General features: G+C 43.3%; 1 protein-coding gene across 2 annotated transcripts in view; it reads left to right on the top strand.

Moving 5' to 3' along the window:
* The window catches only part of ptbp3 (polypyrimidine tract binding protein 3), a 35,272-nt gene extending 14,883 nt beyond the window's left edge, over positions 1-20,389 (top strand). The window contains exons 4-14 of one of the 2 annotated variants that reach the window (XM_080743100.1): positions 477-623; positions 2,107-2,307; positions 4,461-4,571; positions 5,990-6,158; positions 7,236-7,298; positions 9,110-9,231; positions 9,350-9,383; positions 10,015-10,107; positions 12,916-13,132; positions 14,268-14,345; positions 16,514-20,389. In XM_080743100.1, coding sequence (XP_080599226.1) covers positions 477-623; positions 2,107-2,307; positions 4,461-4,571; positions 5,990-6,158; positions 7,236-7,298; positions 9,110-9,231; positions 9,350-9,383; positions 10,015-10,107; positions 12,916-13,132; positions 14,268-14,345; positions 16,514-16,646 — 1,368 coding nt within the window. In that variant the 3' untranslated portion in view covers positions 16,647-20,389. Of the gene's footprint in view, positions 1-476; positions 624-2,106; positions 2,308-4,460; positions 4,572-5,989; positions 6,159-7,235; positions 7,305-9,109; positions 9,232-9,349; positions 9,384-10,014; positions 10,108-12,915; positions 13,133-14,267; positions 14,346-16,513 lie in introns of both variants that reach the window. The other variant, XM_080743099.1, reaches the window with a different exon arrangement.
* The last annotated feature ends 2,325 nt before the right edge of the window (positions 20,390-22,714 follow it).

Below are 22,714 nucleotides of genomic sequence, written 5' to 3'. Positions count from 1 at the left end.
TGAATATTGAAGACATCAGGGATCTCCATATATGGGCATAAAAGGGATTTGGTTCCCCTGGCATCACAGGGATCTCCATAGATGGGCATAAAAGGGATTTGGTTTTCCTGACATCACAGTGATGTCAGAGCGTGAGAGTCAATCAACAAAAAAGACAAGCGTTACCCATACAGACACGGACAGGATGTGACGGTTCTGATACTAAACTGCGACCTACGGTCGCCATAAATGCTAGTACTATTACTCCTTTAGCTAACTATCAAGCGCTACTGCTGGTTCTACTACTACTGTTACTGCTATAGTAGTCTTACTTCCTGGACTAGCAATGTAATCAAATCTGTTATTTGCATCCTATTTACAATTTGTTTCCCCTTTAATTTTCAATGCTTTTACCTGTGTGTGTGTGTGTGTGTGTGTGTGTGTGTGTGTGCGCGCGTGTGCGTGCGTGCGTGTGTGTGTGTGTGTTTTGTCTCCAGGCATTTCTGGAAATGGCTTCCGAGGAGGCGGCGGTCGCCATGGTGAACTACTATGCCGCAGCCCCCGCCCACCTGCGCAATCAGCCAATCTACATCCAGTTCTCCAACCACCGACAGCTCAAGACTGACAACCTGCCCAATCAGGCTGTAAGTTTGATGTAATAAAAAAAGCAAACATGACACATTCATTTTGTAAAAGACTTGTATACTAAAAGTGTGCTCCTCTGAGCACAGGTCTCTGCCAGGCCGGGTTGCCTTCCCAGGGCCCGCAAACCATGGAAGGCAGTCATAGCCAACTATCTGACTCATTTTGATCACATGACCCCCCAGATAATTGCGTACCGAGTTTTGGACAGAATCTGTAGGTGTAGTAGCAAAAAGTGTGTTTTGAAGAAAAACGATGGCAGAAAATGTAATCTGGCACAAACAGGGCCTATAAATTGCGTGGAATGTGACAAATGACATGACAGAGCAGTTCCCCCTGTTGTTATCAGAGGTGGATGTTCTGATTGGATGTTATAGGTCAGGGTTCCCCAATAGGCGGCCCGCGGGCTATTTGCGGCCCGTGGGGGGCTACTGTCTGGCCCCCACCAACCCCAGTAATAATGGTGGTATAAGAGCAGCAACAACACTAGTATATCGTTGTTGTCGAGTGGAAACCTTGTATCTCCAAATGTGTATGTTCTTTCGCAAAGTAAAGCCCTGCTTCATCATACAAGGCCGTCGCACAAAGGTAGTGAAAACAGCAGATCTACAAGCACACAACGCCTGGCGATGCGAGGCGTTGTGTGCTTGTAGATCGGCTGTTTTTACTAGTTTAAATCGTTTTTAAAATGATAAATGCAAAACAAACGGTTTTGGACATACAAGATTTTCCTCCGACAACAACGATATCTGAACTGTCGCTGGAGTAGCGGGAACGCCACCGTCACCCCTGCAATGTTGTGGCCCTCGGCTTGGTACCCGAGACATAATTCGGCCCTTGGGGAAAACTAATTGTGGAACCCTGTTATAGGGTTAGGGTTGGCACACTCTGACTCCACTCTGCTCAAGAGCTCCTGTGCTTGTTCCGCGTGTTTGGAGAGCAGGCTGATGTCATCCGCATAGTCCAGGTCTGTCAGGACTACTGCGGGGTGTCGTCTCAACATCCTTGGTGTTAGAGTGAGGCCACGATCCTGCTCTCCCGGGCGTCTTCGGTTGACTCTATTCACGCAATGTTTGAACCTTCTTTTCCCCATACCTAAAACGCTAATAAAAATATTTTAAAAGAAAACTCTAAAAATAAGTCAATTAACATAAATGATAAATAGCATTTTTAGGTTTTAGAAATGTTTTTTTTACTGATTAGGTGCGTGGTCTACCTATGTCATTGTTTTTTCTAGATTGATATTCCTATGCATTGTTATATTGTTGTTGATGTACTGACGTATTATCTTGCTTATTATATTGATGTATTACCTGCTTATTGTAAGTGGATTTGGATTAAAAGCATCTGCTAAATTCCCAAACTGTAAACTGTAATGACTAATTTAATCATTTAAAAATAAAGGTAAATGTTGTTTATTTATCCATAGATGAAAAATAGATATTAAAAACAGCGGTTAAATTTTTATTCTTCTGATCTCTTCAGAGGGCCCAGGCGGCCTTGCAGGCCGTCAACACGCTGCCCGGCGCCCCGATGCATGCTGGGAACATGGTGGCGGCCGGGGGAGCAGGGCCTGTGGCTGGCGTGGAAGGAGGCGGGCCTCCACCTCCCGGCCACAGCACCGCCGTGCTGAGGATCATCGTGGAGAACCTGTTCTACCCCGTCTCGCTGGAGGTTCTCCATCAGGTACTTAGAATTATTGAATGCTTTAACCAGTGAAAAATAGCAGATATACAAGCTCACAGCGCGGCACCGAGTGCCGCGCTGCGAGCTTGTAGATCTGCTATTTTTGAAAAAGTCGTGAAAATGTGTGCAAATCCTTGAATATATGTATTTTTAAAGCGAACGCTTGTAATTCAAATTTTGCTTCTGCGTGGTCCCTGGAACTAGATATTTTGAGATGGGGGGTCCGTGGCCAAATACATATCATTTTGGGGGTCCTTCACATGAAAAGGTTTGAGAACCACTGACATGGTAGTCTCTCAAGAACAGACTAACTGAGCTCCAGTTAAGTGAAAAGGACCTTTTCTTTGACGATGGCTGGCCAGATTGCTGACATAGAAACATAGGTTTTTCCAAAAAACCTTAGAAGGATTCAAAAGACACTTATAGAATCGGGTCAAAAATAGCAGATCTACAAGCTCGCAGCGCGGCACTCGGTGCCACGCTGTGAGCTTGTATATCTGCTATTTTTCAATAGTTAAAGCATAAAATAATGATACACAATAATGTGTACCCGTTCTAAATGGGATAAACAAGTATTGCTTGTACTACTAGTCCAGGGGTTCTCAAACCTTTTTAGGCCGTGACCCCCAAAATAAACATATTTGAACTGGGGACCCCCACCCTGACCAGCACTTGGAATTGTAGGTTATGACTCGGTTGTGACTCGGTTTCCACAGATAAATATTGTGAAAATAGCAGATCTACATGCTCACGACGCGTCGCGTTGCGAGGCGTTGTGAGCATGTAGAGCATGTACAGCAAGGGTCTTCAACTAGGGGGTCCTCAGAGTTACTACAGGGGGTCCTCCAAATCTTTGTGTGATAGAAACTCTTTTCTCCATTTTTATATTAACCACTTGAACCCTAGTGTCCTTATTTTGAGAACTTTAGCCAAAAATAGTCGATCTACAAGCTCACTGCGAGGCGTTGTGAGCTTGTAGATCGGCTGTTTTTGGCAAAGAGGTTTGGTGTAGAGGGGAACAAGAGCAGACTAAGTACAGAGTGAAAGGTCAAGTTTATTGACGGTTTAAGTGGTTAAACAACTGAAAACACAAATTGACATGAATCCAAAATACACTGATGATTGTGCTGTCAAACGATTAAACTATATGGAATCTATGAACAGGTTGTGGGGGTCCCTGCTTCATCTCTCTCTCAACTAAGGGGTCCTTGGCCTGAAAACGTTGAAGCCCTCTGGTGTACAGTATGTTACGCAACTGGCATCAGTACTAGTAACAAAGCCAACCGTCTTATTGCAGTGAAATGCTTTAATATTTGATGGCAGCCAGCAGCATTGGATATTTAATACATATGTTGATTAAATGCAACAAGATAAAGTTCATGCTGGAATGGCCCTGCGGCTCTGGACTGGTTCAGCAGCTGTCACTACTGTACATGTGCATGTCGGCTCACGCATTGCGACGCGTTAATCAGCTTGTAGAATGTAGATATGTTGCTGTTTTTGCCTACTGTTCACCCCAGAGAAGGGATGCGAGGGTTCATGGGGTTATCTTGCAGCAGTGCTAGTTGTAATGCTATAACTAGTAGTGGTGGGCGAAATAGTGATAAATATTGTGGATACGATACAATGTCTCCACGATATGCCTTTTCAGAGATATCGTATATATCGTGATACAATGCGGGAGGGAGCCTTATAAAAACATCCTGTTTAATCGTTAATACAGAAATTCATTGCAGAATTCATTTAAACCTGCATTTTTGTCTAAATCAGTTGTTCTCGAACTTTAAAATGTCAAGGTCTCCCCTTAACTCTGACAGTATACAAATGAAACCAAATGGACCCGCAAGGGTCAAATTTAGACCTCCCAAAAGGAACCCAGAGTCCCTGGACCCCACTTTGAGGACCACTGGTCTAAATGGACTGTTACTCCTTTTTCTTTTAGTTTTTGTTACCTTGAACTGTTGGTGGTTGTACTGTTAAGTAACTTGAAAAAATAACCATAAAAAACAACGTGAAAAAGATAAGATCGTGTATCGTGATACAGCTTGGGAAAATATCGTGATATTGCATTTTTCCATATCGCCCACCCCTAATTCCTAGTACCTGTAATACTCCAACTTGTCTTTGTTGCCGTGTGTTATCTGTCCGTCCAGATCTTCACTAAGTTCGGAACAGTGCTGAAGATCATCACGTTTACGAGGAACAACCAGTTCCAGGCATTGCTCCAGTACAGCGATGCCCAGAATGCCCACAACGCCAAGATGGTGAGGAAACCCATAAGCCTTAATGATCTGCTTGTTGTGACCGATAATGATACACCTGTCTGTAGGGCTGTCACCATTATGACATTTTACACAACGATTAATTGTCACTCAAATAATTGTGATTAACGATTTAATTGTGTTTTTGTTGTTGACAATTACATCTCTGTTTGGCTTGTAGGCTTTGAAGTTGCACATGGCAGTTATGACACATAACCTAATAATTATACAAAGAAATGACATGAAATTACATATTTGAGAACTTTATACTTCAAAAAGAACATGTATAGTGGAAAAGATATTTCAAGCTGTGAGCTTTTAGATCTGCTATTTCCACTATGTTTGAAGATCTTTCAACATGGAAACGATTAAGCCGGTTGCACACTGCTGCGTTTTTCGGGCCGAATATCGGAGTGAATTTCGGAGCGTGAATTAAAAATCACACCCGTGTGAACTGAGCGGTGGTCGTGGAGGCTGCGCAACAGCAAAACAAATATATATATATTGTGTGTGTGTGTGTGTGTGTGTGTGTGTGTGTGTGTGTGTGTGTGTGGGTGGGTGGGTGTCTGGCCTGGCCTGGCCTGAACAACAGCGCCCCTCCCTTAACATGTGTGGTCACAAAAGGTACTACATACAGGCTACATACACCATACAGACAGACACGCATACAGACAGACAGACAGACAGACAGACAGACAGACCCACACACACGGCCACGTATAGGAGCGTTGTGACCACCGCTCAAAAATCAACCTCACGTGATGTCAGTCACGTTTGCACACTGCTGCCCGTTTCACGCGCCACTCGGTCCCTTGCTCTCTCTATCTCTCTCTCTCTCCTTGCCCTGAAAAACGCATTTCGCAACGAAAAACGCAGCAGTGTGCAACCACCTTTACTTTACTTACTTACTTAATCCTCTTCGTGCTGGGTAGCACAAAAGGTCTTCACCAATGAACGCCAATGCTGTCTGTCTACTGCCCGATGCTGCACCTGGCCCCAAGTCCATCCAACTTCTTTCATTTCATTCTCCACAGATCTTCTCCAGGTCTCTTTGGATCTGCCTCTTTTTCTCTACCCTGGTGGTGTCCATCTCATTGCTACTCTTGGGATGGCACTTGGGTCCATTCTGCATACGTGGCCAATCCACATCCATCTTCTGTACTTTATGACATTTGATAGTGGGGTCAGGCCTGTTCTCCTGTAATGGAAACGATTATGACTAAAGAATTGTGATTATGTAAAATAATTACGATTAGACGATTATGTAATAATTGTGACAGGCCTTCTTGTCTGCCAGTTGTGATCGATAACCATTAACCAATAATCATCTACACGTTACCGGATAGTTGTCGGTTGTGATGATAAGGAAATCGTTATCTGCTTGATGTGACTGACCGATGTACTTTTCCTTTGACCTCCAGAGCCTGGACGGGCAGAACATCTACAACGCGTGTTGCACGCTGCGCGTCGAGTACTCCAAGCTGACCAGCCTCAACGTCAAGTACAACAACGACAAGAGCCGTGACTTCACTCGCCTGGACCTGCCGTCTGGCGACCAGCAGCCCAGCATGGACCCCGGGATGGCTTTCGGTAAGATCTGGGTCTTATAAGGGAAACCAATCATTATTCCATCATACCAGAACCAGCTGAGGGTCTTTACGGTGCTTTAATGGTGCCTGATCGCCGATCCGCTTTAGCAGATCTCATCGGGGGGTCCTTTAAAGGGGCCCCACCATAAAATTAAAAAGAAATCTATTTTTTCCATAATATTTTATTATTCCCAGTGTATTTGTCCACCCAAAAAAAATAAGATTCAGAGAAGATAAGCATTGTGACAAACTAAAATTGGAACGATACAGAAAAGGTTAGCATGGCGCCGGTGTTGCCCCTTTAACCCTGCAAGGCCCGAATTAATTTCTACTGGCCAAAAAAAAATTGAAAAAAATCAGATGGTGTTGTAGGAGTCCTAATCACAGGAAAATGTAATGTTAAAAAAGTAATAATGTTTTTGTAAGGTTTTATAGCCATAAATCATAAATCATGCTCCAATTTGCATTTTGGGTTCACAATAATAACACATGTACATGTTCTAGACATTCTAATGATCACGAAAAACAATATTACAGGCATTTTACTTTACTTTTTGTGAGGAATAGCTTCAGTTAAAAAGTGAGATGTTGTTCGTCCAGACGCTGGAATTTCAAATTCTCTGGGAAGTGTGAATATCAGCCTCTGTGGGGCGTATTTATATGCAAATATCGTGGCCAATGGCATTGTAATACTAAACAATAGGATTTAATGATGATGTTAATGTGAAAAAAGAACAGGAAAACTAATTATAACATTTTTTTTAAAATGATTTAAAAAACGTTGCCAAAAAGCAACGCTGGGCCTTGCAGGGTTAAGGGTGAGTGTCGCTACTGAACCAGATCGGATTGAAGGCCAGTGTAAAATCCATGTGAGTTATCCATGTGAGTTACTTCCCAGAATTCTGCTCTCTTCTCCCTGTCACACTCGGTAACGCTGCCATATTCTTCCTAACTCGGGGAACAAAATACCTTGTGTCGCTTGGGTTGCCATTGAGAACTCTTCAGATAACGAGCTTGTTTGCAGAACCTGGGATCAGCCGCGTGATTGGTGGATAATAATGATTTCTTTGTGTTACAGGTCCTGGCATCATCTCATCGCCGTATGGAGCGGGATTCGCTCCTACCATGGCATTCCCTCAGGGTGCAGGTACTACTACTGCTGCTATTAGTAGTATTACTGCTGCTATTAGTAGTATTACTGCTGCTATTAGTAGTATTACTGCTGCTATTAGTAGTATTACTGCTGCTATTAGTAGTATTACTGCTGATACTTGTAGAATTGCTGCTACCACTAGCCATTTAGGCCTAGAATTATTGACTGCTTTAACCAGTGAAAAATAGCAGATATACAAGCTCGCAGCGCGGCACCGAGTGCCGCGCTGCGAGCTTGTAGATCTGCTATTTTTGAAAAAGTTGTGAAAATGTGTGCAAATCTTTGAATATATGTATTTTTAAAGCGAACGTTTGTAACTACATTTTGCTTCTGGGTGGTCCCTGGAACTAGATATTTTGAAATGGGGGTCCGTGGCCAAATACATGTCATTTTGGGGGTCCTTCACATGAAAACGTTTGAGAACCACTGACATAGTAGTCTCTCAAGAACAGACTAACTGAGCTTCAGTTAAGTGAAAAGGACCTTTTCTTTGACGATGGCTAGCCAGATTGCTGACATAGAAACATAGGGTTTTTCCAAAAATCTTAGAAGGATTCAAAAGACACTTATAGAATCGGGTCAAAATTCTAATTTTCACGATTTTTCAAAAATAGCAGATCTATAAGCTCGCAGCGCGGCACTCGGTGCCGCGCTGTGAGCTTGTATATCTGCTATTTTTTTATATTTAAAGCATAAAATATTGCGTCATAATGTGTTCAGGCCTAAATGGGTTAACACATAGGCTCTCACAGGGCTACAGCCCAGGGGCTCAGAGCTACAGGGCCAGTCAATCATACAATGTATGTTCGTACTATAGAATCAGACGAATTAATCAATTGGGATCGTGTGTGTGTGTGTGTGTGTGTGTGTTAGTGTATGTCTGCGTGCCCGAGGAATTGGCACCGAGTGCTGTGCTGCAAGCTTGTAGATCTGCTATCAAAGCGGACTTTTGTAACTCAAATCTCTGCTATTGGGGGACCCTGGAACAACATATTTTGAGATGGGGGGGGGGGGGGGGGGGGGGGTCTGCGGCCAAATACATGGACATTTGGGGGTCCTTGGCATGAAAAAAGTTTTAAGAACCACTGATTAAAAAGAAGGATTCAGAAGACATCGAATCTGGTCAATATATTCAAAGCACTCGGTGCCACGCTGTGAGCTTGTATATCTGCTATTTTTCGATAGTTAAAGCATAACATAGCGGTTAGAAGTGGTTCAAGTCTAACGCGACACAGATGCGTTCCAGATCTTAAAGGGTTAAGGAAATGCTACATTCTGTAACACATATTTCCCAATGTTGCCAATGACATATGAACATATTTAACCCAGTTAAATATGTTCTGAACTACGAGCTTGTAGATCTGCTATTTCTTTTCTTTTCTTTTTTTTTATCGTGAAAACGTGTGCAATTCTTTAAATATTTTGACCCGAAGTGTCTCCTAAATCCTTCTAAGGTTTTTTGAAAAACCTATGTTTCTATGTCAGTGGTGCTCAAACTTTTTCATGTCAAAGACCCCCAAAATGATATGTATTTTTCCACGGACCCCCATCTCAAAATATTTAGTTCCAGGGACCTCCAGAAACAAAATATGAGTTACAAACGTTCGCTTTGAAAATACATATAATCAAAGATTTGCACACATTTTTATGACTTTTTCAAAAATAGCAGATCTACAAGCTCGCAGCGCGGCACTCGGTGCCGCGCTGTGAGCTTGTAGATCTGCTATTTTTCAATAGTTAAAGCATTCAATAATTCTAGGCCTAAATGCCTTAAAGGACTACTTCTTCCATTGTTTCAGGGCTATCAATGCAGACGATACCAGGCCCCCTCTCTCTCTCTGCCTCGGTCAGTCGAATGTCGCTCGCCCACGGTCCACCTATGGGCCACGCTGTGTTACTGGTGTCTAATCTGAACCCAGAGGTACCCACACACACACAATACATAATGTACATAGTTCACATTAAATGCCTACATAGTACATGTGATTATTATCATCATTATTATTATTATATTTAACATGTGTACTTGTCTTTTACAGGCTGTGAACCCACAAAGCCTGTTCATCCTATTTGGTAAGTCTCTTTCTTCTAGGGCTGTCACAATTATTACATAATCGTCTAATCGTGATTTTTTTGACATAATCGTGATTATTTTTCATAATCGTCATAATCGTTTCCATGTTGAAAAATGTTCATATATTTAAAAAAAGGTCAAAAATAGTGGAAATAGCAGATCTACAAGCTCACAACGCGTCGCATCGCGACGCGTTGTGAGCTTGTAGATCGGCTATTTCCACTATCAAAGTTATTTTTAAGTAGTAAGTTGTCAAATATGTCAGTAATTTCTTTGTATATTTAGGTTATGTGTCATATCTGCCATGTACAACTTCAAAGCCTAAAAGCCAAACAGAAATGTAATTATCACCGACAAAAACACAATTAAATCTTTAATCGCCAATTATTTGAGTGACAATTAATCGTCATGTAAAATGTCATATCGTGACAGCCCTACTTTCTTCATGATAAAAAACAATCTTTCTCTCCCTCTCTCTCTCTCTCTCTCTCTCTCTCTCTCTCTCTCCCTCCCTCTCTCTCTCTCTCTCTCTCTCTCTCTCTAACCAATGTTTCTCTCCATTCTGAACCAATGTCTCTCTTGCCAGATTCTGAACCAATTTCTCTCCTCATTCTGAACCTCTTTCCGTAGGTGTGTATGGGGACGTGTACAGAGTCAAAATCCTGTTCAACAAGAAGGAGAACGCTCTGGTCCAGATGGCTGATGCAACTCAAGCCCAGCTCGGTACAGAACCTGTTCAACTAATCACTTATCGCAATGTTAGCTGAAAACGCTGTTTATTACATCATGCAGTGTCAATTTAGTTGACTATGACGATTTTTTTTGTCATCTACCTTTTTCAACAAAATAAAAACGAATCTATGATGACTTTAAGTAGACAATTTTGTCAACAAATAAAAACTAGACTAAAATGTTGGGACTAGTGGAGAAGTGATCCAGTAGAACCAAAAGACTGTGAAGTGATTGTATTTGCTCTGAAAATGGCAGGTCTACAAGCTCACAACACGTCTCGCTGCGACACTTAGATCAGCTACGCGCTTGTTTTCAGCAAGTGTAAAATCTGCCATTATGGCACCATCTAGGCCTACCAAAATACATTTTTTATTCACAAAATCAACTGTAGATTTAGTCGACTAAAATCATATGACTAAAACGAAAACTTTCAGATTACTGAAATATGACTAAAACATGTTATTCCAAAGACTATGACTAAACTAAATATAGAGCAAAATTAGCACTGCTCCATATCCGTGGGCTCTTTTTGAGTATAATATCAACAGGCTGTTTTATGGTCCTTAGGAGGAGCTACTGAGGGAGGTTTCTGCTCCCCTATCCTCTCCCCTGCCCTTCAAAAAATAGCATATCTACAATCTCGTATATCTGCTACTTGTGAATAGCCAATGTATCAAAGAATGGATAAAGTGGTTACATCTAAAATGACACAGATGCTTTCCTGGTTTTAATGGGTTAAATGTAGCATCTTTGAACTGAGACCATATTTTTATTTAGTTTTTAATTTTTTTGACGTACAAGACAACATTTACTTGACAATAAAAACGACTACTTACAGACAAAACATGAAAATAAGAAAAGAAAAGAGAATACAACACCATACAATACCTGACATTAACAGACATAAAAATATTAAATAATTATGATACATAGAGCACATATCATTAACAGTAACTCCCAGAGTCCCATGCCATAAGGCCGGACAAGTGACTGCAGAGAGGCTGCGGCTACCCTACTCCTGGTTCCTCCATTAAGTGAGAGAGATCATTGCCCTTGACATATTGGATAACTGAGACCATAGTTAAGGTGAACGTTGATCTTCCCTCTAATATAGGCTAAGCACAGGCTCGTGGAAAGGTTTCTTTCCATAGACACTATCACGGTGGAGGGATGTAACAATACCAAAAACTCCACATGCCCACTTGTGAAATCTTTCTGCAAATTATCGCCTATTTTCACCGAATGTTCGCCTGCTATGAAATGCTCAAAATAGGGATGACACGTGGTTAGTTTTTGTCACTTGACTTTGTTTGTGATGGATAACAGCCAATGAGGGACCAGCATTCCTGGTGATGACGTCAGCAGAGTTTGGTATATAAGAGCACTCTTGATAATGTCTTCATTAATAGCCCGGCACCTTAGTGAGACAATCGTTCACTTTGTGATATGAGCACCACATTTTGCACAGTTTCCTCTGGACCTACTTTTTCCAAAAAGCAAGTTAGCCACTCAAAAGAAATGCAATATGGGCACCATTTTTCAAAAAAGGATTGGGGTCCCATTGAATTTACTATACAGGAAAAACCATAAACCAAAACCACCATTTTTTGAGTGGCTAACTTGCTTTTTGGAAAAAGTAGGTCCAGAGAAAAATGTGGTGCTTGTATCACAAAGTGAACAATTCTTCCAAAAGAACTGACTTAACACTTCTGGTGCCAACCCAGAGTTTCCCGAGTTTTGGCCGTTTTTGAAGATTAAAAAAAGAAAGAAAAAAAAAAGAAAAAAAAGGGTTTTTGGACCTCCAGAAATGTAATAGGCATGATCACGATCGCGAAATTGGATGTTTAACCCCCATACCAACCCATTCTTTCAAACATGGCAGCCATGTTTGTTTACATCTGAAGAAAACATAATGGCTGCTAAATCATGAATGCCTGAACGGATTTCCAAGCGGATTTTTTTGTTTGAAAGCTGGTGCATGATCTAGGCATGGGCGTGCACGTTCCGTGCACTATGAATTACATGGAAGTCTATGGAGAGCATAGGCATCTTGGACCTTCAAAGAGAATAATTCATTGCAACTTAAGTGTTAAGCTGCCGGGCTATAACGGGCAAAGACATTCAGGACTTGAGGCCAGCAGCGTACACCTCGTGGCGCGCTCTGCTTGCGCACAAGTAGGCCTGCTTGAGTGTGAGGCGCATTTTGGCACCTCGACAGAGTGCAGTTCTAGTTATTATTATTATTACCTCAGTAAGCTAGCAGCACGTCACCACTCATCCATTGCCTTGTACAGGGGTTGACACTAAGGTCTCAGAAGCACTTGCCCGTAGGGCAAGTACAGGTCATGTTCTACTTGCCCAAAAAGTAAATTGTCTATTATAAAATGACAGGTACGATTTTAATTATAGCTCAATTTAACACTTATTTATTTACTTTCTGGGGCTGTGCGATAAAATGTCATACCTCAATACCTCCAAATCCCAAATCCCTAGATAGCTATGATTGAATATGTATACGGTTTCACACTTGTTATTTTATATTTTTAAGTATTTTTAAGCACATTATAGGTAAACAGTGCTCTTATTTTACATTCCACAGAGCAGAAGACAGAGCGCTCTGGCCACGTTCAGGTGTTTAGACAGATATCTGGTGTTGTGTTTATAGACGGTTGCGTCCCCTCTCTTGCCGGTCGGGCAACCTGAAAGCAAACTTCACCTGCCCAAACGTTTTATTTACCTGCCGGGGGCAGGTGGGCAAGCCTTAGTGTCAATGCCTGCCTTGTGCGTCTTGCGTTGCAGCCATGTCCCACCTCAACGGCCAGCGTCTCCACGGCAAGACCATCCGCGTCACATTGTCCAGACACCAGTCGGTCCAGCTCCCCAGGGAAGGACAGGAGGACCAGGGTCTGACCAAGGACTACTCTGGCTCTCCGCTCCACCGCTTCAAGAAGCCCGGCTCCAAAAACTTCCAGAACATTTTCCCTCCGTCTGCAACCCTCCACCTGTCTAACATTCCGTAAGATATCAGTACTTAGTAGTTGTTGGGCACGAATACCCGTTCCTTCACGACGTCGGACGTAGGGCTGTCACGATTATGACATTTTACTTGACGATTAATTGTCACTGAAATTATTGCGATTAACGATTTAAGTGTGTTTTCGTCGTTGACAATTACATTTCTGTTTTAGGCTTTGAAGTTGCACATGGTAGATGATATGACACATGCAATACAAAGAAATTCCTGACATATTTGACAACTTTATATTTAAAAAAGAACACTGATAGTGGAAATATGCGACGCGTTGTGAACTTGTAGATCTGCTATTTCCACATTTTTTTTACTTTCAAAAATATATATGAACATTTTCCAACATGGAACTGATTATGACGATTAAGAAAAATAATTGTGATTATGTCAAATAATTGCGATTAGACGATTATGTAATAATTGTGACAGCCCTAGTCGGACGGAACACAGAAAGAAACAGAGCAGCGAATGAAGTTTAGTCTAGTCTAGACTAGGATAGTCTTTTACAATCTATACTATAATTTTGCGAATGTCTGTCTGAGTGAGTGAGTGTCTGTCTGTCTGTCTGTCTGTCTGTCTGAAACAGCGTTTCTCCTCAGTGGCTGGAGCAATTGATCTGAAATCGCATCACCATAAGCATATGAACACACCTGACATAACTGTGAAGCCCGTTTGTCACTTTCACAAATCGTATGCTGTATATTAGCATTTTTATGGTGTATCTACTATCTATTCTGCATCTAGCATGAGGCACATCTATTCTGCATCTAGCTTGAGGCAAAATGTTTAACCAGCTCTGTGTGTGTGTGTGTGTGTGCGTGTGTGTGTGTGTGCAGGCAGGCGGGTGTGTGTGCAGGCGGGTGGGTGGGCGGGCGGGCTGGGGGGGGGAACAGTATCTCTGTAGCCATTAAACGAAACGGGTTTTTTACATTGATGCTCCTACATCATGCAAGCACCAGTTAAAGTTACTTTCCATCCCTCATATACTGTGTGCACAGTGCACATCCCATAACCCACACACTGCACATCATTTTGGAGCTCATATCTTTGAACGGGTAAGGCCTAGTTAAGTTAATATCTCTCTCTGTCTGTCTGTCTGTCTGTCTGTCTGTCTCTCTGTCAGTCCTTCCATTACGGATGACATGTTGAAGGATTTGTTCTCCAGCAGTGGGTACAGTGTCAAGGCCTTCAAGTTCTTCCAGTGAGTATTAGTTTTACTACTACTACTGCTCCTACTACTAGGACACGTATTACTGCTATTACTACTTCTACTATTTGTACTACTGCTCCTACTATTAGGACTTACTACTGCTGTGGGGCGGCATAGCTCAGGGGTAGAGAAACCGTTATTAGAGCACGAAGGGTTCCCGAATTGTTCCCAGTTTGAATCCGGGCTCCCCCTGAGTTAATGTCGAAGAGTCCTTGGGCAAGACTCTGAACCCCTAATTGCTCCCGGTGAGCAGGTTGGTGCCTTGCATGGTTTCCTCCGCCACCGGTGTATGAATGTGTGCGTGAATGGGTGAATGTAATGCACAATCTATGTAAAGTGCTTTGGATAAAAGCGCTTTATAAATGCACCATTTTACTACTTACTGCTATTACTACTATTGATTGATTGATTGATTATTTTATTAGACAAAAATGGAGAACAGTACAAGTATAGTCAATACAATAGAAATGTCGTACAGTACAAGAGTACAGTTAAACACCCTGCCTAAAAGGAACATCCCAAATAAGTCCTTTCATGGACTTTTTTACGTTGGAAGTCCTTGGAATTTAATTCATGGATATAATAAATAGCAAGCAAAGAAAACTATAAAGCAATAATGTCGCGGTTATAAAAACACTATATGTACAGGATAGGGGAAACAAGGGGGTGGGGTTAAAGTAAGGGGGGGAAGAGACTGCTACTATTTCTACTACTACTACCAGTACTAGTACTACTTTTAATTAATTTCTAATGCTCCTACTACTATCAATTAACACTTTTACTAGGACAACTATTACTGCTACTGCTATTACTACTACTATTTCTACTACTAGTACTAGTACCACTTCTAATGTTACTAGCTACTGACAACATTTTGATCTCTCTCTAATCCAGTGGTCCTCAACCTTTTCAGGCCGCGACCCCCAAAATAATCATATTTGAACTGGGGACCCCCCACCCAGCACAGGCACTGGGAATTGTAGGAGTTGGCATTACATTTAGCTTGACTCGATCTATTCCATTGTGAAAATAGCCGATCTACATGCTCACAACGCCTCGCGTCGCGAGGCGTCGTGAGCACGTAGATCTGCTATTTTCACAATTTCTGCCTCTAATATTTGACAATTTGACCAATGTTTGACCAGAGGTACTAAAAAAGGTCTTTAATTTAAAGTCCTTAAATTGTCACTTTATAAATGTGCATATACCCTGTATACACTTCTACTGTATGTTGGTCTGTTGAGTGAGAAAACAGTGTTAACATTTAGCTAAACTTCTGGGGACCCCCACAGGTTGAGAACCACTGCTCTAATCAAACCTCTCTCTCTCTCTCTCTCTCTCTCTCAATTCAATTCAATTCAATTCAAATAAGCTTTATTGGCATGACAAGCATTCTTACATTGCCAAAGCATTACAATACAGTATGATACAAAATAATAATATAAATAATACATATTCAAAATCAGAACAATATGAACAAAACAAAGAAAAATATAAGCAAAATGACATTAGTCTATTCATAGTGATCAACACTTATAGTGTTCACCCGTTGTCCCTCATTTTGTGACAGGCTGCTACATATTTTGCTGCCAACCTTGAACATTCGGCTTTCTCACCTAGTAAATAGGGGATTGCCTGGATGGAGTCGAATTGTATCTTTATTTTTGTTATTTGTGTGAATTTAGGGTAGTATTCCTCTCTTATTTGTTTGTATTTGTCACATGCAGTCAAGAAGTGGAGCTCTGTCTCCACCGCTCCTTGACCACAGTGAGAACACAGTCTGTCCTCTATGGGCAGCCAGGTTTGTCCATGTCTGCCTTTTTCGATGGCCAGGCTGTGCTCACTGAGTCTGTACATTGTTAAGGTTTTTCTCACTTTATTATCAGTCACCATGCTCAGGTATTCTGCCACGGTGTATTGTCTTTTTAGGGCCAGATAGCAATTTAGTTTACTTTGTGTTTTTGTTGTTTCTATCCAATAGTTTTCATATTTTTGTTTCTGTTGATTCATAATTTGGTTGGGTCGGATTTGTTGGGGAATGATGTCACTGTCTCTCTGTCACTGTCTCTCTCTCTCCCTCTCCCTCTCTCTCCCTCTCCCTCTCCCTCTCTCTCTCTCTCCCCATCTCTCTCCCTCCCTCTCCCTCTCCCCACGTGTAGGAAAGACAGAAAGATGGCACTGATCCAGCTGGCCTCGGTGGAGGAAGCCATCCAGGCGCTGATCGACCTCCACAATCACGACCTTTCAGAAAACCACCACCTCCGCGTGTCTTTCTCCAAATCCACCATCTGACGCCTTCCCCCCGGTGCGACCGTCGACCTCGGCCGCCGCACGACGACCCTGTGACTCCTCTTCTTCGTCTGACAGGAGAGACGGACCAACAGTTGACCTATTAGGACCCCTTTGACAGACAATGACGTCGACCCCCTCTTGATGCACATTTGGCTGATGGAGAGCTTTCGACTCGGACGTTGTGACATTAGCGCGACTATCCCCTAAACTATGACTTTTGGACGAACACACATGAAATTTAGATATCAATTGAAATCCCAGATTATTAATTGTGATCGAAACACGACAGTAATATATACCAGGAAAATGGATGCCATAACCAGTGATATACCAGGGAAATATATGTAATAATAGATGTAATAAACAGTAACATACTAGTAAAATGAATGTAATAACCAGTTATTATACCATATTAAGTAACTTAACTGTCATTGCTACTACCAATCAACCATTACTGGTAAAAAAGCCAGCTGGTTTTACTGGTATATTACATGTGATTTTATTACATGTATTTTTAAGTATTTGTACTTTAATTAAGTGAATTTGGGTGATTAATGTATATATATATATATCAGCTAGTAATTGATGTCTACTATACAAACTTTGACCTTTTACTTCCTATACTGGTTGATTGGCTCTCATCCTAGACTTCCCGGAGGACGCTCACATCCTAGACTTGTTTACTACCTGGACTAGTCACCCAGCTACTCTACCCCCCCCCCTTCTACTATTTACTGACTCGTAATATGGCCCGACTGGTTGGCCAGTTGACTGGGTAGCCGACTGACCGAGCTAACCGACAAGCTGATTATAGATGGCTACTAGTTGCCTTTTTGGACTAGCGGACTGGGAACGTGGACTAGTCGTTTTGTGGAGTACTAGCTTTGGGGGGCAGCGTTCAGCTAGTCGCTGGGGCCGTCTACTTGTCGACTTACCGGCCTTTTTGTGGGAAACATTTTCTTGTTTTCCCAGCCTTTTTTCTGATTGGACTACAACCCTCCTCTGGCAAGGCAGACGAGCAACTTGCCTCATTATGGGCAACCGCATGGGATGGACAGGAGGAGGGGGAGAGGCAAGGGAACCGATAGGAATGTGAGCAATTCCCAATTCCAAGCCTTCGTGCCTCCATAAAATCCTCATCCATGCAGAAATCTGTCTTGACCCGACAGAAGAGACTACCTTCCCTCGGTGTAGCATCAAGGGGGAACGATCCTCGGAGCTTGTTGCCCCAGGCTCCCCCAATCTCTGGGGCCTCCTCGTAAAACACACACACACACCCACCCCTCGCGCTGTCTAGTTCTCCCCCCGAAAGTGGAAGGGACCACTGTTGTGATTTTCGAGACCCTTTTGGCGTGTGTGTTCGATTTATTTCTGCGGCCCCCCTGACAAACCCCTTTTTGTCGTTCTGTAAAATCCTGAATAGTTCTTTGTTTGGTTTTTTTTCACAATGGGTTTTCCGAAAGACAACCCGACTCCCCTGCCCTCTTCAGCCCACAAGATGTTTCTTTACGATGGAGAAAAAAATGGTTTACCGATAAGGTAAAGATCCTTCATTCAGGTTGTACTACTACTACTTCTACTCCTAGTACTACTACTACTACTACTATTAGTACTACTAATACCATGTCTACAACCGCGACATTGACGTTTGCAAACGTTCCTCCGTTCCCCCGGAAGAAGAGGCGAAGCCACCCTCGGGTCGCTCGTTCCAATCCCAGAGTTCCCATACGTCACTCTGATGTTGTTTTTTTAAAAACAAAGTTTCAATGTGAAAACTTGCTGGGTTTTTTGTACCACTATGGGGGGTGGCGGGGGAGTCGATTTTTCAACAAACGATCGCCACGCAGACAAACTCGAGGGAGGGGGCAGTTGGAGCGGGTGGATAATCTTTGGGTTTTTTCTTTCTAAGTCGGGTCGTTTCCTTTGGGAGCGAGGTTTTTTCAGGTTGACTGGGGGGGCCGCCCAGCATGACCACTGATCCCCTATACCGTCAGGTGACCGGGGGGTGCCGCCCAGTACGACCACCACCTACCATTCATTCTGCTACTGTCAAGGCAACTGGGAGCCGTCCCGTACAGCCACCCTACTCTTCTACGTCAGGTAACCAGTACGACCCACTGGTCTTCTACCATCAGGTGACAAAGAGAGACGACCAGTTCAACAAATGGTCCTCTAGAACCACCAAGACGATACTGGTCTCCCGAAATGTCGTCGTTGACGGAAAAAAGCAATCGGATGAACCGCAAAAAAAAAAAAAAAGGAATTCCTACTCGCTGTTCGGAAAAAATTATCAGAACACCCCCCCCACCCCCCCAAAACCAAACAGATTGAACTTCTCTTCGTTTCCTTACGTGCCTTAAAAATCCTGCGTTAGTTATGAGTTTTCGCAAGTCTTTTTTTCTTTTCTTTTTGTATGATATTTTGAATCTTTTATCGGTGGCGATGTGGGTTTTTTCTTTTCCTTTTTCGTATTGGATATTTTTGTTTGTTTGTTTGTTTGTTTGTTTTGGTAGAGAAATGGTTGTAGAAAATGTTTTCTGGTTTCTTTTCTGTGGTCTGTGTTTTTTTTTTCTTTTTGGAAAATGATGTACTTTTAAATGTTTATGACGGTTGAGGGGGATTGTGGGTAAATGGTTTGTTCCTCTCCTGGAATATAAGTTTCTGCCACATGATTGAATTGCAGAATAAAACAGTGGTTCTCAACCTGTGGTTCGGGACCCCCAGGGGGGTCCCCACATTATTTTGGGGGCTGCCCAGATGATTAACTTAATGTGCAACATTACAACATTTTCTCACTCAACAGTGAACAAAACAAACAAAGTTTAAGAGTATAGACTATAGAGGGTATCTGCACATTTCTAAAGTGACAATTTAAGGACTTTTTGTTGAACATTGGCTAAATTGTCAAATATTAGAGGCAGAAATAGTGAAAATAGACGATCTCACAACACCTCGCAACGCATGTAGATCACCTATTTTCACTATAGAACCGCGTTATACAAAATGTAATGCCTCAACTCTTAGTGCTCGTCAGTGTGGGGGGTCCCCAGTTAAAATATGATTATTCTGGGGGTCGCGGCCTGAAAAGGTTGAGAACCACTGGAAAAGACCTGAATTGTTCGTGGGAGGTGGGGGAAATTCGTGACCTCCGACATCTCAAAATGACGCTTTTGCGATTCCAACAATAGCTATCTCAGCATTGCAGGTTTTTGTTTGTTTGTTCTCTCGAACGCAACTTCAGATCTCAGACTTATGAGGGGTTTTCCACCCACAAAATCAGACTTTGACATTCCAGTTTTTTTTCCACAATCGCTGCATATTATCTTGTAATTGCCAGGTGCTTTTCATCATACTTCCTCGCAGTCGCCCATCTCTGATTCGTTAGGACAAAGGAGACGCTCCGAATTCGGAGGATATCGAAGTCAGAATTGATTTGGGAGAAGTGTAGGAGGTCACCCCCCCCCCCACCCCACCCATAGACATAGAAAGGTAGACGCCTCCTCCGGCTCTGAGGCGTTGGTAAAAGAGGACTGGCAAGCTTCCGGAATTCTGAAGGACGCTTCCTTGTGCGTCACAGAATGGGATGCTCGGTAGGCCCAATCAGATGCGGGACTCCCTCTTTCCCACTGCAGGGGGCAGCAGAGTGCCTTCCACAGTTACGCACATCCGCCAGTCCTGTTTTACCAGTCGCACCCAGGGGCGTCACACCAAATTCTGGGCCCTGGGTACAAGGATTCACTGCGGGCCCCCCAGCTCACAGCGCGGCACCGAGTGCCGCGCTGCGAGCTTGTAGATCTGCTATTTTTGAAAAATCGTGAAAATGTGTGCCAAGAAACCTATGTTTCCCTGTCAGTGATGCTCAAAATGTTTCATGTGAAGGACCCCCCATCTCAAAATATTTAGTTCCAGGGACCCCCCAGAAGCAAAATTTTGAGTTACAAATGTTCACTTAAAAAATACATATATTCAAAGATTTGCGCACATTTTCATGACTTTTCAAAAATAGCAGATCTACAAGCTCGCAGCGCGGCACTCGGTGCCGCGCTGTGAGCTTGTATATCTGCTATTTTTCAATAGCTAAAGTTACTAGGGCCCCTCCAACTTGGGCCCTGGTAACTCAGTCCCACTTTCCTACCCCTTGTGACGCCCCTGGTCGCACCAATGAACTGCACTGCAGCGGCGGATGAGATATCTAGCTTTTCTATATCTGTGCCCCCACCCACCTTCACTGTTCAGAATCCAGGTTTCAAAATGTCATCCAGTGGTTGGACAACGGTCTCTCACACTCTGCAGAGCGGTTTTGGCGTGTGACGGTGTATATATTTGTTTTTTTTGTTTGTGTTGTAGCAGTCCCTGGATGTGACCTAGATGAGGGCCGCAGTCAGGGAGTTGGGTATAATCCATGTTTTGTCTTTTAGCTGTGTGTGTGTGTGCGCGCGCGCGACTGTGTGTGTATGTGTGTGTTGTGTGTGCTCGTGCATGCGTGCGTGTGTGGTGTGCGTGCGTGCGTGCACGCGTGCGGAGAGGGCATTGCCCCCCCCAGTCTTCAGGCGATAAAGGGGGCTTTTGAACCCGCGACCCCCTCTGTTATTCGTTTTGCATAACAGAAACATGTTGTTACAATTGGTCCTCGCCGGGTTCCGCCCGAAGGAGGAACCGACGTGAACCGGAATCGGGCCAAAAAATTAGAGGATACCGAAACTAGCTTTAGAAGCAGATGGATATCGTTTTTTGTTTTACGTAATGACCAATTCAGGAGGCAGCTTCAGCCCCCATCCCCCTGGCGGTTGTAATGCAGAAATATAAACCTTCTGCCTTTTGAGGTTTGAGCCCCCCGGCCGGGGGTACACCACAATGTTACAATTTTGTAGCGTCAAAGCAGATTATTATTATTTTTCTTTTCTTTTTTCATTGTAAAACATCCCCCGCTGGAAGATGGGGTGAGGCGTTGGCTGGAACCTGGGCTGATTTTGAATGCTGGGGGGATCGACGGGCTGGGTCTCTCTTTCGGTCTTCGGTATATAATCTCTTTTTTGATTCTCAGGTGTTGACCGCTCTGTCCCGCGGAGACGACGACGACACGCTGCCGTCTCATTTTGATTTGTTCGATTTTTTTTATGGTAGAATTGTTGTGGACGGGAGAAGCCTTCAAAGTCCCCCGGCCAAGTTCTCTGACCTCTGATCTAGCTCCCAAACGGCCGGACACTGACTGCACAGGACCAAGAAATTGATCGTGCCTTGTCACTGGCTTGTTTTCCATTTTTCTGTCAGACTCCTTCCTTTTACTGTGACTCCCTTCATCAGGGACGTGCTGGGCCCCTGATTCAGTCCGGGAAAAAGAGTTGTAGAGGCCCTCATTGCGCGCCATAGAGAGATCTCTCTCTATAGCGCTGCTGCTACTCAAAGATTTGCCATTTCAGATCATGGCAAGTGACAAGCCGGTGGGCCAATTACTGTACATGAGTTATATTTCGTCGTTGTCGGGTGGAAACCTTGTATGTCCAAAACCATTTTAAAAATGATTTAAACTGTGAAAACAGCCGATCTACAAGCACACAACGCCTCACACCGCGAGGCGTTGTGTGCTTGTAGATCTGCTGTTTTCACTACTTTTGTGCGAGAGCCTTGTACGATGAAGCAGGGCTTTGCTATGCGAAAACATTTACAAATTTGAAACTTGGGAGATTCAAGGTGTCTGCCCGACCGGCCGGGAATGAACCGGCCGTTCGGGAGTTGTCCCGCTTTTCCCAATGGCCAGCACGTCCCTGACTAAAATACTACTAAATGCTGGACCATACGATCCACAAGCTGTGCTTCTAGCGTGACAGTCAAGACTTTCGTCTCCGGAGAACAGACTGTCGCCTTTCGTCTCCACGGGACAGGCGTCTCTCTTTTTTCAAAACCAAAGGACCCTTTCGTTCGCTCGTTGGGGGAAAAACACTCAAAATGTTGCTGGAGCAGCGAATGCCGCTGTCGTCGAATGTTTCTTTTACTTTTAGCTAAATTCCACTTACGGATTTTTTCAAAAAAAGAAAGCAAAGTCCCATCACTCTGTCCCAACACGGAGG

This window comes from Nannobrachium achirus (assembly GCF_963921795.1).
Source record: "Nannobrachium achirus genome assembly, chromosome: 15".
NCBI classification, from domain to species: Eukaryota; Metazoa; Chordata; class Actinopteri; order Myctophiformes; family Myctophidae; genus Nannobrachium; species Nannobrachium achirus.
Note: the sequence above shows the minus strand (reverse complement) of the source record. Positions and strands in the feature narration are given on the sequence as shown.